Source organism: Meriones unguiculatus, chromosome 18 (assembly GCF_030254825.1).
Source record: "Meriones unguiculatus strain TT.TT164.6M chromosome 18, Bangor_MerUng_6.1, whole genome shotgun sequence".
NCBI classification, from domain to species: domain Eukaryota; kingdom Metazoa; phylum Chordata; class Mammalia; order Rodentia; family Muridae; genus Meriones; species Meriones unguiculatus.
In genome coordinates this window covers 32,328,208-32,342,156 of record NC_083365.1, presented here as the reverse complement: position 1 = coordinate 32,342,156, position 13,949 = coordinate 32,328,208, and the positions used below count along the sequence as shown (strand labels likewise).

Sequence of the window (13,949 nt, the reverse complement as noted above, 5' to 3'; positions counted from 1 at the left end):
AAAAAAAGAAACCATATGGATTGCCAGTTAGTATTTGTGTCTTAAGGAATTTATTTAAAACAGAGGAAAAGAATTTTTATTTTCCTTAATGCAATTTTTTTTTGACATTCAAAGAAATTGTGATAAAAGAAATGAGTAGTTGTAGAAAAATATAAATTGGTTCTCATGTTTCTTTTCTCTCGTGTAAGTCATCTAATCTGTGCCCACCACCACACTCTCATCCATTAAGGGCAGAGGTTTCAGGGGCACCTTCAAAGCCTTTCCTGACTGTTGCCAAGCCACAGGCAGAGTTCTGACCCTCCCTTTAACAGGCTTTCTGAGCCACACCTCTGCAGTTTCCAATGTTTTTTTTTTTTTTGATCCCAGACTCTGCTTATTGTTTCTCCACCCCAAACCTTTGTCTATTGAGTCTTTCCCTGCACTAAAAGTCTAATGCAAACTGCTCTTTATGAAATCCCGCTTTCCTAAAGTGTGTCTTTCTTTCTCTCCAGTACATACTTTTAGTTTGAGGAACTTGCGCCACAAGTTATGTTTTACAAACTTACAACATATCTTGTTTTAATAGCCTACTGGAATTGTTTTCTAAACAAGTTTCTTCCAACAAACTGATCTGACCTAGTATATGTAGATGGTCCCTAACTTTTTTCCCATTGAACCACAAGAATTAAGTCACTTATTTTTGTGGTATTAACGATTTAACACAGACCCCTGTACATAGTTATCTAACAATATCTATGGGATCGTGCTGGCCAAATAACAGAAATTAACCCATTCTTGGCACTGGGCTTTTATTTTTTTTTGTTTAGCCCCTCATACTGTTACAAGGTGACTCATTTTAACTCTTTCGATGTGTATGTACTTTAGGAAACTTCAGAATAGTAGATTTCCGTTTATCTTTTTCAAAAGCTCTTTAGTCTTATCTTCCCCATATTCCATATCCCCCCTTTACCCTACAGTCTGTTCCCCAACTCCAGTTTAACCCTTCCTGTATCTGAATGCCCTTTTACCTCTTTACATCAGTACATTCTATACTTCCTAATCAGTCCCTTCTGATGGTTTCTTAGTAATTGTTTGACATCTATGGGTATTCTGAGCAAAACAAGCATAACTTCAGTGCTTACATTTATAGTGAGTTTTTAAAGGTGTTTTCAATGCATTTACTATCTTTTCAGAAACTTAAAAACATGATAGTCTTAGAAAATATTTTTGTCTAACTTCCTTTTTAACTCTGTGAACTTACACACATTTTTAGGAATAAAAACCTCTAGTCGTTATTCAGCAATAGACTAGTAAAATAATAACTACTTTATCCTGAAATTGAGCTCTCAAGAAGATTCCTTACAGCTTCATGCAGATATTTTTTAAATGTTTCCTAGGCTGCTAATAGTAAGTATTACAAAAGCAATGCTTTTCTTTATAGGGATCTCCAAAATTCTAATAATTTTGGGGGAATCCACAACTCTGAGTGCATAGGTCTTTTTCATTTTTATACTTTATTTAAAACTCTACAGTTTTCCATTCAGTGGGTATTTAAGTCTGGCTCCTTGGACTGAGATAAGAATTGAGAAATCACCTCAGCCTCTTGTATTAACTGCCCATGTTGTTCACAAGTCTACAGCCTGTTCAGAGAAAAAATTCACATCTTTGAACAAGTCAAAAGTCATTTGATAACAAAGATGACAAACAAACAAAAGAATCACACATAAAGAACCTCAGGGTCTGAGAATCATTTCTGACATGAACTCAATGAGTGGCTCATTGAGCTTCCCCTCCTCCTGAGGGAGAAGCAGCCTTACTAGGGCACAGATAAGGACACTGCAGCCAGTCCTGAAGATACCTGATAAGCTAGGGTCAGAAGGAAGGAGAGGAGGACCTCCCCTATCAGTGGACTTGGAAAGGGGCAGGAAGGAGATGAGGGAGGGGAGGATTGGAAGGGAAAGAGGGAGGGGGCTACAGCTGGGATACAAGTGAATGTATAAAATTATTTAAAAATTTAAAAAAAAATCTCAGGGTCTGGATGTTTATATAGATTCTAAATTCTGTTTTATCTGTACCATGTATGTACAAACATAACCTCATGGCTCTAGTACTTAGGCTCAGAAGATCTGGTTTCTTAACAGTTGTGTTCTTCCTCCTTTACCTCAGGAGGTACTCCTAGGAATGTATGTGGTCTCTCTCTAGTCTCTCTGTGTATGTGTGTGTAGGTATGTATGTGTTAAAGGTTTTCATGTATATTAAATAAATCAGTCTTTCTCCTAGCAATGGCATAATACATTGACACATTTCCTTCTCTGCTTTTCTGAGACTCTTCCTCTTCTGTTTGTGGACTTATGCTTATGCTTTGATTTGGATTTGGGAACCTTTTGCTTTTTTTTTTTTTTTTTTTTGTCAAAAATATAATCATGATGTTTCCAAAATGTATATACCACTTCATTTAACAGATATTTTCTGTGTAACAACAAATCCATAAATGATGGTTTTATGTAATTTAACAGTGAAATTGAAAATGTTCTATGTTTTATTTAGCTGTTCTGTAATTGATTTAGTTCTACCCTTTTAGTAGAAACCCAACATTGTATAGTACTGAAGAATGTAGCTTCCTTTATATTTTCCTCCTAGGTGAGATGAGGTTATTAAGTATGCTTTTACTAATGAAAACCTGAGCATAGAAGTACATTCCTGTAGCCCCAGATGCTCAGCAGACTGAAACAAAAGGATCATTTGAATCTTAATATCCATCCCTACCTCCCAGCCACCATTTTATAAGAAATTTGAGTGGAGACTGGCATTTGACAGCCATCCTGTAATCAGTCCCCACTGATACTAAGAGATGACCTACTCCTTGTCTGAACTACTTTCCTTTGGTCCCTCTGGTGTCTAACAAACCATCATTTCATGCTTTGATGTATGTTACAGATATATTTCATATCACTTGTATCTAATTTGATTCTAACATGCTTTCCATAACTCTCCATCACTGCTGTGACTACACTATCCAAGTTGTCACTATTTTTCACATGAGCTGTGGAGGTAGGTTTGTTAATGCTTTTCCTGTTTCATCTCTTGTCCATTCATTTGTTTCTTTTTTATAGGTTCTTGATATAAAGCTCAGACCAGCCTTGAATTTTCAAGTTGTCTTCTTCCTTAGCCTCCTGACTGCTGGGATTATAGACATGTACAACCTTTTCAGACTTTTTATGGACACATTATGAAAGAATATAATCTGCTTTCAGTTTTCTTTTTATCACTTTTACAGTCTAGATTTGAGAATTATCAAGCCTTGATAGATAGCATTATCTTACTTGGTTGATAACATTTTCTCAGACTTAGATACATCTTCCCTGAGGCAGCTCTTCTGGAAATTTACTGTATGCCCCTTTCTTCTAATGGAAAAGTACAGTGAATCCTTTTTGTCAACACAGGCCTAGCATAGGCTCTATAATAACTGTAACCTTGCATTTTTCATTTGTTGTACCTTCCTAATATATCAAAGTTAGCTTAAAAAAATAATAATAACCATTATATATTCTATAAAGCTTATTCAAAGTGAAATGTCACATATTAAGTATTTTTAGCTTTCATTAAGTTGGTCTTAACCTTATATATAGTTACGGTGGTCTGAATGTTTACTTTTTGTGGAAGTGTTGGTTTTACTTTTACTTCTCCTAAATATTTTTAATGAACTGGTCAACTTGGGTGGTCTTAAATTGACCATCTACCCTCTCATTATTTTATCTAAAGTAAATAAAATTGAAAACAGAAGAAAACTCTCTATCTCCTCCTACATGTAGGAGTTCAGAATTATAACTAAAGGTACACCATTATTACATTATTTCTTTCTCTAACCAGTTATTATTCTGGTCATATAAAACTTGTTGAATCTATGTTTAAATTATCCCAGAAAACAGGTGGCTATTTTTTCTATCATTTAGAAGGCATTGTTTGCACTATGTTATTTTAGAGATAACTACGAATTGATTATTGATAGAGTATTGTAAAGTAAACTACCACCTTGTTATAAAGTTGTAATTCTTTGATTTGAAGCACCTTTTTATTTCCAGAGCATTTCATTGAACCCCAAATATTATCTAATCCTGGAAAATCCCATTCCTATTCAGTGATACTATCTCCATTTTTCAGCAAGGTATTAATGTGCACACTACTCGAAGTGAGTTACCCAAGGTCACTCACTGGGTCTTTGGTAAAACCAGAAATAGAATTCAAGTCTCTTGACTCCCAACTCGGTTCTCTATCCTCAATATAGTTTTCTGTCTTCTATACCTCTGTGTCTCTCATGGGAAAAGAAGTTAATCTTCTAGCTATTATTAGCCACCAAATTGGTGGTAGCAGCACAGTGGAGAAAAGTGACTGTCTTTACACTGCGGCATTAGTATAAAAATATCTGGTAATGGAAAATTTGACAAATGTCATGTTAAAGGGAGTGGAAAATTATTTTAAGATCTAGATCTCATTTGTCTAGTTCTCAGAAAAGTCAAATTCCTTAGTAGAATGAAGATCATTTTTTTCTTCCTGTTTTTAAATTGTATTTCCTAGAGGGTAATTGTCAACTAGCATAATAAGAATAATACACATACTTCTGGTAATTGCCATACATGTATTTTTAACTTAGCAGGAATTCTGAATTGCCTTATTGAAATATATAGGTGCTATTATCAGTATTTAGGTAGTGTTAACTAATAAAACAAATGTAACATCAATTGGGAGCTTTTCTTATTTTAAAAATGCATGGAAATACTACATAATTTTATGACGAGTATATGCTAGGCTAATATATTTCATGTACGGTCTCTTGAAGTTCATTACAATCAAGTAGGCAGAATACCAAATGTAAGATTAACGTGCACAAATTATATTGTTATGCGTACTGTCATCATTGGACATTCATATTTGAAAAAGATTTATATATTTAAATGCTGAGGTCTCTGAGAACTTTAAGTTTTACTAGAACAATTTGTTTCTTAATTTTGAATCAGACACAAAAAAAATTGCCTTAGCATGTGTCTGTTAACGATTACTAAAAACCCTTAATTAAAAGGATTGTACAATCACAGTTGTCTTAATTGTATGTATTTTTAAAACATAGAATTCATTCATGGAAACGTTGACAAATATAAAGGGAAATGGGGTTATTGCTGTCTAAACAAGATTGCCACTTAGTCCTAATGAGCGGTGTTAACAGTAGGTTAGGTATTCATATCTGTACTTAAAAATATTAAATACTTGTTCTTAACCCTAGGACAGACATGAATGCTTGAAATTGCTTATGAATTGGTAGAAATGGTGTCTAAAGGTGGCTGTACATATATATCTATTGAACTTATACTAAGAATTTATACTCTATGCAGTAAATTTACTATTAAAGCTGTTAGCAATTAACCATATTGTGTTCCTTTCCTACTTAGTTATTCTCTTTATGATTTCCATCAAATTTCTAATATGTTCCTAGGGATTTTATTTTTCTTAACTATTGAAATTTTGGGGATAACTATTGAAGCAACATTACTGAACTTACTAATTTTATAATTTTATTGCTTAGGCACATCCTTGAGTGAACCTAACTTGCGTAAAATTACTCCACCAAAAAGAGCCAGAAGAAAATTAATTCCTTGTTCCTTGAAAGTAAAGCATACTCAGAAGTCTACATTGTCTGAAAGTACACAGCTGAATAATTCTTTCAGCAAAGAACTTCAGCCTATTGTTTATACCCCAGAGGACTACAGAAAACCTCAAGAGCCATCTCCAACCTTAACAAGACCTTTGCCACATACTGCCGGTGTGATCAGTGACAATTCCCTGAAAGCACTGTGTAAAGTAGACTCTCCTCTCAGCAGCAGAGCCGAGTCTGAACAGGGTTTAGACTCTACAGTTATTATATGTGATGACATCAAGAGCTTGAGGAATCAATTGCCTGAACAAGAATCACTACTAAGCAGCAAAAACATTTTGCAGAGGTAAAAAGACAGAATATTTTACAATTCTTTGTTTTTCCAGAGTCTTTCAAATGGTTAACTTTCGTTCTCTTTGTTTATATTGGATTTTTACTTCATAGATCAAGTGTCCTTTCTTTAATATAAAAGTTGCTTGTTTATCATATTTTCATTGAGTATGGATTTACTAGCCACTTCTTAAGATTAGAAATTTTATATTTTAAGTCAATTGATCTTGGGATATATTTCATTTGTTCTCTGTATTCTGATGCTATGTAGCCTAAGCCATCAATGAAAGACTACCTTGCTTCCTGATCGATGCCACATTTGAGAAATATCCAAAAATCAACAAATTCAGACATCTAATGTATGATTGACTAAATGTCGTTTAGGCAAGCATTCAACTACATAACAACATTCAATCGAAATATGGCTAGAAAAATACCTCTACATGTCTTTGCTATGAGGGATGCAGAAATGTCTTGACAACACCTTTAACTGGTGTTTTTAAAAGAGAAAAAGACAATTGAGGGAAATTTTATTGCATAGTGGAATATCTTTCTATGTTAATATCAATGGTTTCCTAATTAGAAAAGTATAAATCTTTGTAGTATAAATCAAATTTGTTCTCTTCAATCTTTCATTCTTAATATACAGGCTTGAGTCTTCTGCATTTTCAACTAAGGATTCTAGGACTGTATCAACAAGTGTGCCGTCCTACATGGCAATGACAGCTGCTGCAAAGAGGAAATGGAAACTAACAAGGTATGATTGGACAGGCATCGTTTCAGTCTCCATAGAAGGTTATCTTCATGCTTTCATTTCCACAACTTGTTGTTATTACTAGACTCTCACTTATTATTATTTAATCATCTTCACTAAGTGCACAGTGAAATCCAAAAATTTCACTTGAAGTTTACATAAAGTATCCCATTTTTAGATTATTAAAAATAAACTTAAAAGCTCTTCCAGCTTCCAAACTGTCACTATGTTCTTACTTTTGTTCTGGTGACAATTGTTTATTTGTCCTGAATTTCCTTGTTCCTAGAGTTCAGTTGTTTTAATGAATACAGTGAAGTGAAGAATCTCCTCAGTCTGACCATGACACTGTAACTCATATCAGACCAAGCTACCAAGCAAGAACAATTTAAATTGTCATTGAATTATAGCAGCTAAATAAAATACAACTATCAGTTTATTGAAGGCACTGGCAAACAACTGTGATTGCCAGGACTTGAGAATGTAACATCCAAGAAAGCAGCATGCTACAGGAAGCCTACTTTAATTAACCACACCTCCTTTACTTTTGGATTTGTCAGTTCATAGCATAATGCTAGAGGCCAAACAAAAGAAACCTAAGTGATTGACAGTTCTCACTGACCTAGGGACCCAAGTTGTTCTGGTGACCTTTGCCTTTAAGGCGTCCCATCTTCTAAGTTCTGTGGGTAGCTGCTGAAAGACTAGTGTGTTAATCAGTTTGACATTCTTTGGTACAAAGGTTTCGAGTCAGAAGATATGGAAGAAGGGAACCTTCTAAAATCCTCTGGATTTTATTTAAAATTTAGAAGTGCTGTGCCCTAGAAGTAGAACAAACAAGAAATAAACCAGTTCTTAAAAGCCTGAAACAGATCTTAGACCAACGAACTCTTTGCTTAAATTCGGGTGCTCTATATCCCACATTCTTCTAAACTAAAACTAATCTTAAGCCAAAATTATAAAATGTCAAGACACACAACCAAATGGCTTAAAGAAAGGAAACCAGTCAGAGGAACAGTAATCCATAGATGATATAGATAAGGATTAGCAAAATATGACCTTTTGATAATAGCCATGATTAATTTCAGCATACTAGATAAGATAGAAGATTGGCAAAAGTACTGTATTCTGTTAATCAGATAGCTGTCCTAGAACCACAAAGATAGATTTGCTGAAATTTAAAACTCAGCCAACTAGTTTAATGGATTAACATAACAAAAGAGAGTCTTAGTGAACTGGAAGGTTGATGTATAGAAAAATGCCTAAACAAATAAAAGAAGAAACAGAAAGAAAACAAAAAAGTGGGGGAAACTTGAAGCATACAGATAATTGATTTTTATTCCTGTCTATCTATGGCACTTAAACAAATGATACAGTAGTCCCCTCACCCCTTGGTTTTGCTTTCTGTGTTTCAGTTACCTGCACTCAACTAAGATTTGAAAACATTAAATGGAACATTCTAGAAATTGACAATTTAAATTTTCTTTGCATACCATTCTAATAGGATAAGAACTTGTGGTACCTCTGCACCCTACTATGTCAGCTATTCCTTTATCCCGTGTATGCATGCTGTGTGTGCTGCCTGTTGTGAGCTACTCAGTAGCAGTGTTTACAAGACCACCTGTACAGGATAAGCAGAGCTTGGGGTTCAGATAATACTTGCTTTGCATAGTAGTTTTCCATGTACAGAAGACAATTGATACTGGCAATTAGGTTTTCCAAACATAAGTCATAGTTGCTTCCTTTGGGCAAAAAGTGAAAGTTTAGGGGAAAACAAAGCAAATTTTAGGCTTAAACCCATGCCCTGAGTTCAGGACCGCCCTGAGTGGCAGTTTGGAATAGTGTTCTGTGGGCTAGTTCTGCTTCACTTTGCTCGGGTGTCGGTCTAAATTGTGCAGTTAGTCTGCCACACGCAGTTGCTTTCCGCTTTACCCACTTCAGCACTACTTCATACTGTCTCAGTTTTGTCGTTCTTCTCACTAATTAATATTAAGTTTTCTGGATCGTTAATGCTTTCATGTTTTTATTAACTTTTTGCAAATGTTTATACTAAAAATGTCCTTTACACGGTTATAATTAAATATGTATTCTCAGAAATGTCTAGTTATGTAAAGTGTGTATTTGTGGGTTTAGATATGTTAAGGACTAGCACGCGAGAAGCCGATACTGTGAAGTAATATTAAAGAATATAATACAGAAAGTAACTTGACTATTCACAGACTATTAGTTACTACTCTGTTACATTCCCTCTGGTATTAATAATTAGATCCTGCCATTAAATAAGGTTAAAAGAGATTAATGATAGATGTGTGCATAATTATTTTTTTAAATCTTCCTTTCCTCCAATTAAAGATAGATGAGCTTAAAAGCAATAAGCTCTGGTATTTTCCAGTTAGCAGACTTCATGTACATATTTAGGGTATATATGTTCTAATATAGTTTTAAAATATTAAAACATCTGGTGTGTACTTTATATACTGTTCACAATTTTCTTCTTTTAAAAAAAAGAAAATTAGAGCCTAAAAGCCTTAGATATTCCAAAATGAGTTTTATCTGATTAAATTTAATTTTAACAATGTTTTAAAAAAAATTTTTTACTCTTTAACATCACTGGATTTTTCACTCCTTATGACGTATCTCTACACTGTATATAGTAGCAAGCAATGCTTAAACGTTTATTGTGGCAAAGCACCTGGGAAATATTCACATAACTGCTACCTGTACCCAGAATCATCTAAACTATTTTGGCATCATTAATGTCAGAGATAACTAGATTTATTTTCTAAATAATTTTAGTGCCTCCAATTACTTACGCAGGATTTCACAATTATTATTTCTGTATTTGACTTCTTTTATCATTACAATATATAGTACATGAATTAAAGATATTTTTGAATGCCTTAACTAAAAGGAAAACTTTTCCCACAAGTTCTCCATCAAATGCTTCATTAAAATCCAACGAGAATCATGGATGTGCCAAACGCATTCGAAAAGATAATTCAAGTGATAAGATCTTGCAAGAAAACAGACCGACAGTAGGTATGTTTGAGCTGTTAATCTCACATTTAATTACATGACTATCTGTCATAGTAGCTTGGTTTTATGTCTTTAGTAATATCTCCTTTCATATTTTGCAGTAAGATGGGTATGATTTTTATACATAGAAAAGGAAACTGAAGATACATTATGAAGCATATATTCAACAGTGTACAAATACTAAAGTAGAACTAGAAATCATGACTAGATTTCTTTTCTTAGTTGTAATAGTAGTAGTATTTACAGTTTACTCACTTCGTATCCCAGCTGTAGTCCCCTCCATCATCTCTTCCCAGTCCCACCCTCCTCCCTCTTCCTCCCCTATCCTTCTTCCCTAGTTGACTGATAGGGGAAGTCCTCCTCAGCTATACTCAGACCCTAGCCTATCAGGTCCAATCAGCACTGTCTGGATCCTCTTTCTCTGTAGGCTGGCTAGGTCGTCCCACCAGGGAGAAGTGATCAAGGAGCAGGTATTCAGTTCGTGTCAGATACTGTGTCTCCTCCTCTTTCTAGGGAGACAGAGCTATCTCTGGGCTATATTTGAATAGGGGGTCTAGGTCCTCTCTATGTATCGTCTTTGGTTGATGCATCAGTATCTGCAGTCACCCTGGACCCAGAATTTTTTTTTTCTTTGTTGGTCTCCTCGTGGGTCTCCTGTCCCCTTTTAGTCCTTTTATATCCTCCTCCTTCCATAGCCCTGGGTCTGTACCTAGAGGTGGAGATCTCAGGAAATCTGTTATATTTTACATTATGTTAATTTACCATGAATTCCAAAAGTAAAGTTTTGTCAATAAATTGTTTTAGGTTGAATGAACAGTAAGTTTTGAATGATACTTTTTATTTATCCTTATTTCTTCTCTAGGCTACAGAAGAACCACCAAGAAAATAAATTCAAATGTGCTTAGAAAATTTAGAAGAAATACTTCAAAAGAAAATGTACGATGAAAATTGTAAATGTCTTTTGCCTGCTATTTGTCCCTTCAGAAATGTATTTCAAGTCTGTGAAAGAAAGCCATCTAAAACTGTTTACTCAAATATTTTCAGCAAGCAAAATGAAACTTCTTTTGTATTTAAAATAAATATAAAACTACAACAGGTCATGTTTCCCATTTCTCCAATATTTGTTACTCTTGAAAAATCGCTGTCAACATGATGTCGGTTTAGTTTTATTTTACCACAGGTTGATTTAGGACGTTGTAGAAAAAATAGAGAATAACATTGCCCTTATAATTTTCAAAAATAGGGAGACTTTAAAAGTCATAAAATTAGGGAGAAGAGGTATTTGGTCTTCTATTGTGTGGCAATATGTTTTATTCATTCATGTGATTTTGCTTTCTAAAACTTTGGTGTAAAAATATAGATATATGTGTCCGTAACAATACTATAAGGTATTGTTTAAATACCTGCCTTAAATAAAATACTAATATTTTATTACTTTGTGTATTAAAGATGTAGATTTTAAAGTGTTTAGTTTTCCTATTTTATTGTAACCTCTTATGTTCTAAATATTAATTTTTATAAGCATGAATTTTTTTTAATTTGTTTTTAATATTAGAACAAGATAATATGTACCCAGATCAAATCTGTAAGCAATCCAGAGGTTTCTTAATAAAGAGGAATGGTGAGAAAACATTTTAATCATTCCTGTTACTATACAGATTACATAAAGCTACAACTTAATTACCTGACCTTGTTCACTTGTCTGGTTTGGCCTACTTTTGTGGTCAAAAGTACGAATTTTTACCTAACACACTTTTACATTTGTGCCTTCAAGGAATCTTCACGCCCAACCTAACAGCCATACAACTTATAAGACTTCTTAAAGCTTTTACTTAGCTATTTTTGTTTGTTTGTTTTTAAATTTAAAATCTGAGAAAGCATAAGACAGAATAATCTTCATGGCTCCTAGATTCCTAGGAGTATAGTCAGAATCTGTCATAGGTAAGGCCCAATAATTTTTCACCATACTCTGTGGTTAGTTTTTTGTTGTGTTGACTCTCAGCTTTATTCCTTTCAAATTACTTCAGGTAATTATGTTTCAAAGGAAATCTTTTTACCATATGAATGACAGAAGATTAGTAAATGAGGCCCAAGTTGTTTTAGTGCATAAGGGCACTTGCTGACCTAAGTTGATCCCTGGAACCCCAAATGTTATCATCCATTCTGCACATCCACATACACAAAGCAAGTCACTGTGCATGCCTGTCATCCACCTCGTGTCCTAAGTTATGGCAGTTTCTTACACGATTTTTATCAGAGATTTTCTTTTGGCAAAAAAATGATTTTACACTAGAACCATGTTAAGGAGGAAATACTAAATGTGAGAATAGAAAGCTGTTTTAATATGTGAATAACTTCAGAATATTTGTTTTGAAACTACAACAAGTATGCTGTTAAGTCATTATACAGCCATTTTAAAGAACTATGTAAAAAGTAGACCAATCAAATTTACATTTATGAATATGTACATATATATACAGGGAGAGAGAGTTTAGCAAATCTTCACAAAATGAATATACTTCTGAAGTAAAATTGCTTCCTCCTCAGCTGCCTGTATTCCCAGATGTTACTATTAATTGTCCAGTTACCACCAAATCATTTATTCTTATATGTGTCATTTGTTGCTCTAACAAAAGCAACTTGAAGGAAAGGTTCCATTTGACTTTTTGAAAGGGTACCATCTATCATGACCAAAAAACATGGTGGCGGGTACATGAGACAACTGTCCACAGTGCATCTGCTGCTGCTGTTTTGTCCTTGTTCAGTTTGGAACCTTGCTGCCGCATTTCAGAGTTGGCCTTGCATACTGAAACTTCTGAAAATGCTGTCATAAACATACCCAGGGGTGTTTTCTTGGTGATTCTAAATCTACTCAAGTTGATAATGAAGATTAATTAACCCTCAAGATTTATACTCTTGTATATACATGTGTAGATCCTGTTTAATTAAAAAGTATCACACTTTTTTATTTTATTCAGTTTCATTTTTTACATTTAAATTCATATATTTGTAAAAAGTTTTTAACTGAATTTCATAAATACTGCTGTAATAATAAATAGTAACTAAGCTTAACTATCAAAAGTTTCTCCATTTGTACTATCCTGTTTTTTTCTTTTTCTGTCCTTTTTGTTTATTCCACATTGGTTAATTTGACTAGGAATGTCAAAATATGCCCCCCCTTTTTGTGTGTGTTTTCAAGAAAGCATTTCTCTGTAACAGTCCTGCCTGCCCTGGAACTGTCTTTGTAAGTCAAGATGACCTTGAACTCACAAAGATCCCCCTGCCTCTGCCTCCCATCCTGAGTGCTACATTAAGGCACCAGGCATGTGCTGCCCTTACCACCCAGCTCAATAGGGCCATTTTTAACACAAGCGCTTACAAGAGCTAAAGAACTAGTAATATCCTTGAGAATATACTTTGAATAATAATGTTCTAGATTAATTTGCTGTTAGCCCCTTTACAAACGCTGATGTCTCCTGTTGCTACTTGATCAAACATGGTCAACCCCAATGTGTTCTCTAACATGGCGGCCAGTCATGTCTCCTTGGACCTGTTTGCAGACAGTTGCAAACACATCAAAAAACTTCCATGCTGTGAGCATTGCTGAGGAATGATTTGGAAAAGCAGTGGGTTTTTTTTCAACAAATTATTTCAGGACTCATGTTCCATGGTGCTGACCTAATAAACCACAATGGCACTGGTGGCAAGTGTGTCTATGGGAGGAAATTTGAGAATAAGAATTACATCTTGAGCATACAATGAGGCAAACAAATACTTCTTGGTTTTTCGTCTGCTGCTAAGACTGGTTGGATGGCAAACCTCTTTGGGAAAGTGAAAGCCATAGAGCATTTTGAGTTCAGGAACAAGCAAGGTAACCATGATTCCTGATAGTAGACACCTCTATTACTTTTTGACTTGTTTGCATATAATACAGCAGGCCATTTTTTTTTCTGTAGCTCAAAAGGCTACCCCACCCTCTTCAGTTAACAATACCTGTTAATGTCTATGCTCAGGAATGTTCCTTGGGTTCCATAGCTATCCCTGTCCCCCTCCAAGCCTAGACAATTGGAGAGTTAAGTTTGATTATAAATAAAAACTAGACTTAAAAAAAATAAAATTAAGAATTTTAGAAAGCATAATTATGACTGGGGAGTTAATAAAAAATCTTACCCTTTTGCTAAACAAATTGAAATAATTTTCAAACTTTAA

The 13,949-nt window shown here is 34.4% G+C and overlaps 1 protein-coding gene across 3 annotated transcripts in view; it reads left to right on the top strand.

Moving 5' to 3' along the window:
- Window positions 1-12,739, top strand: part of Kif18a (kinesin family member 18A) — a 63,653-nt gene extending 50,914 nt beyond the window's left edge. For 2 of the 3 annotated variants that reach the window (XM_060372194.1, XM_060372193.1), the window contains 4 exons: window positions 5,558-5,972; window positions 6,606-6,713; window positions 9,634-9,743; window positions 10,603-12,739. In XM_060372194.1, coding sequence (XP_060228177.1) covers window positions 5,558-5,972; window positions 6,606-6,713; window positions 9,634-9,743; window positions 10,603-10,685 — 716 coding nt within the window. In that variant the 3' untranslated portion in view covers window positions 10,686-12,739. The remainder of the gene's footprint in view (window positions 1-5,557; window positions 5,973-6,605; window positions 6,714-9,633; window positions 9,744-10,602) is intronic. The other variant, XM_060372192.1, reaches the window with a different exon arrangement.
- The last annotated feature ends 1,210 nt before the right edge of the window (window positions 12,740-13,949 follow it).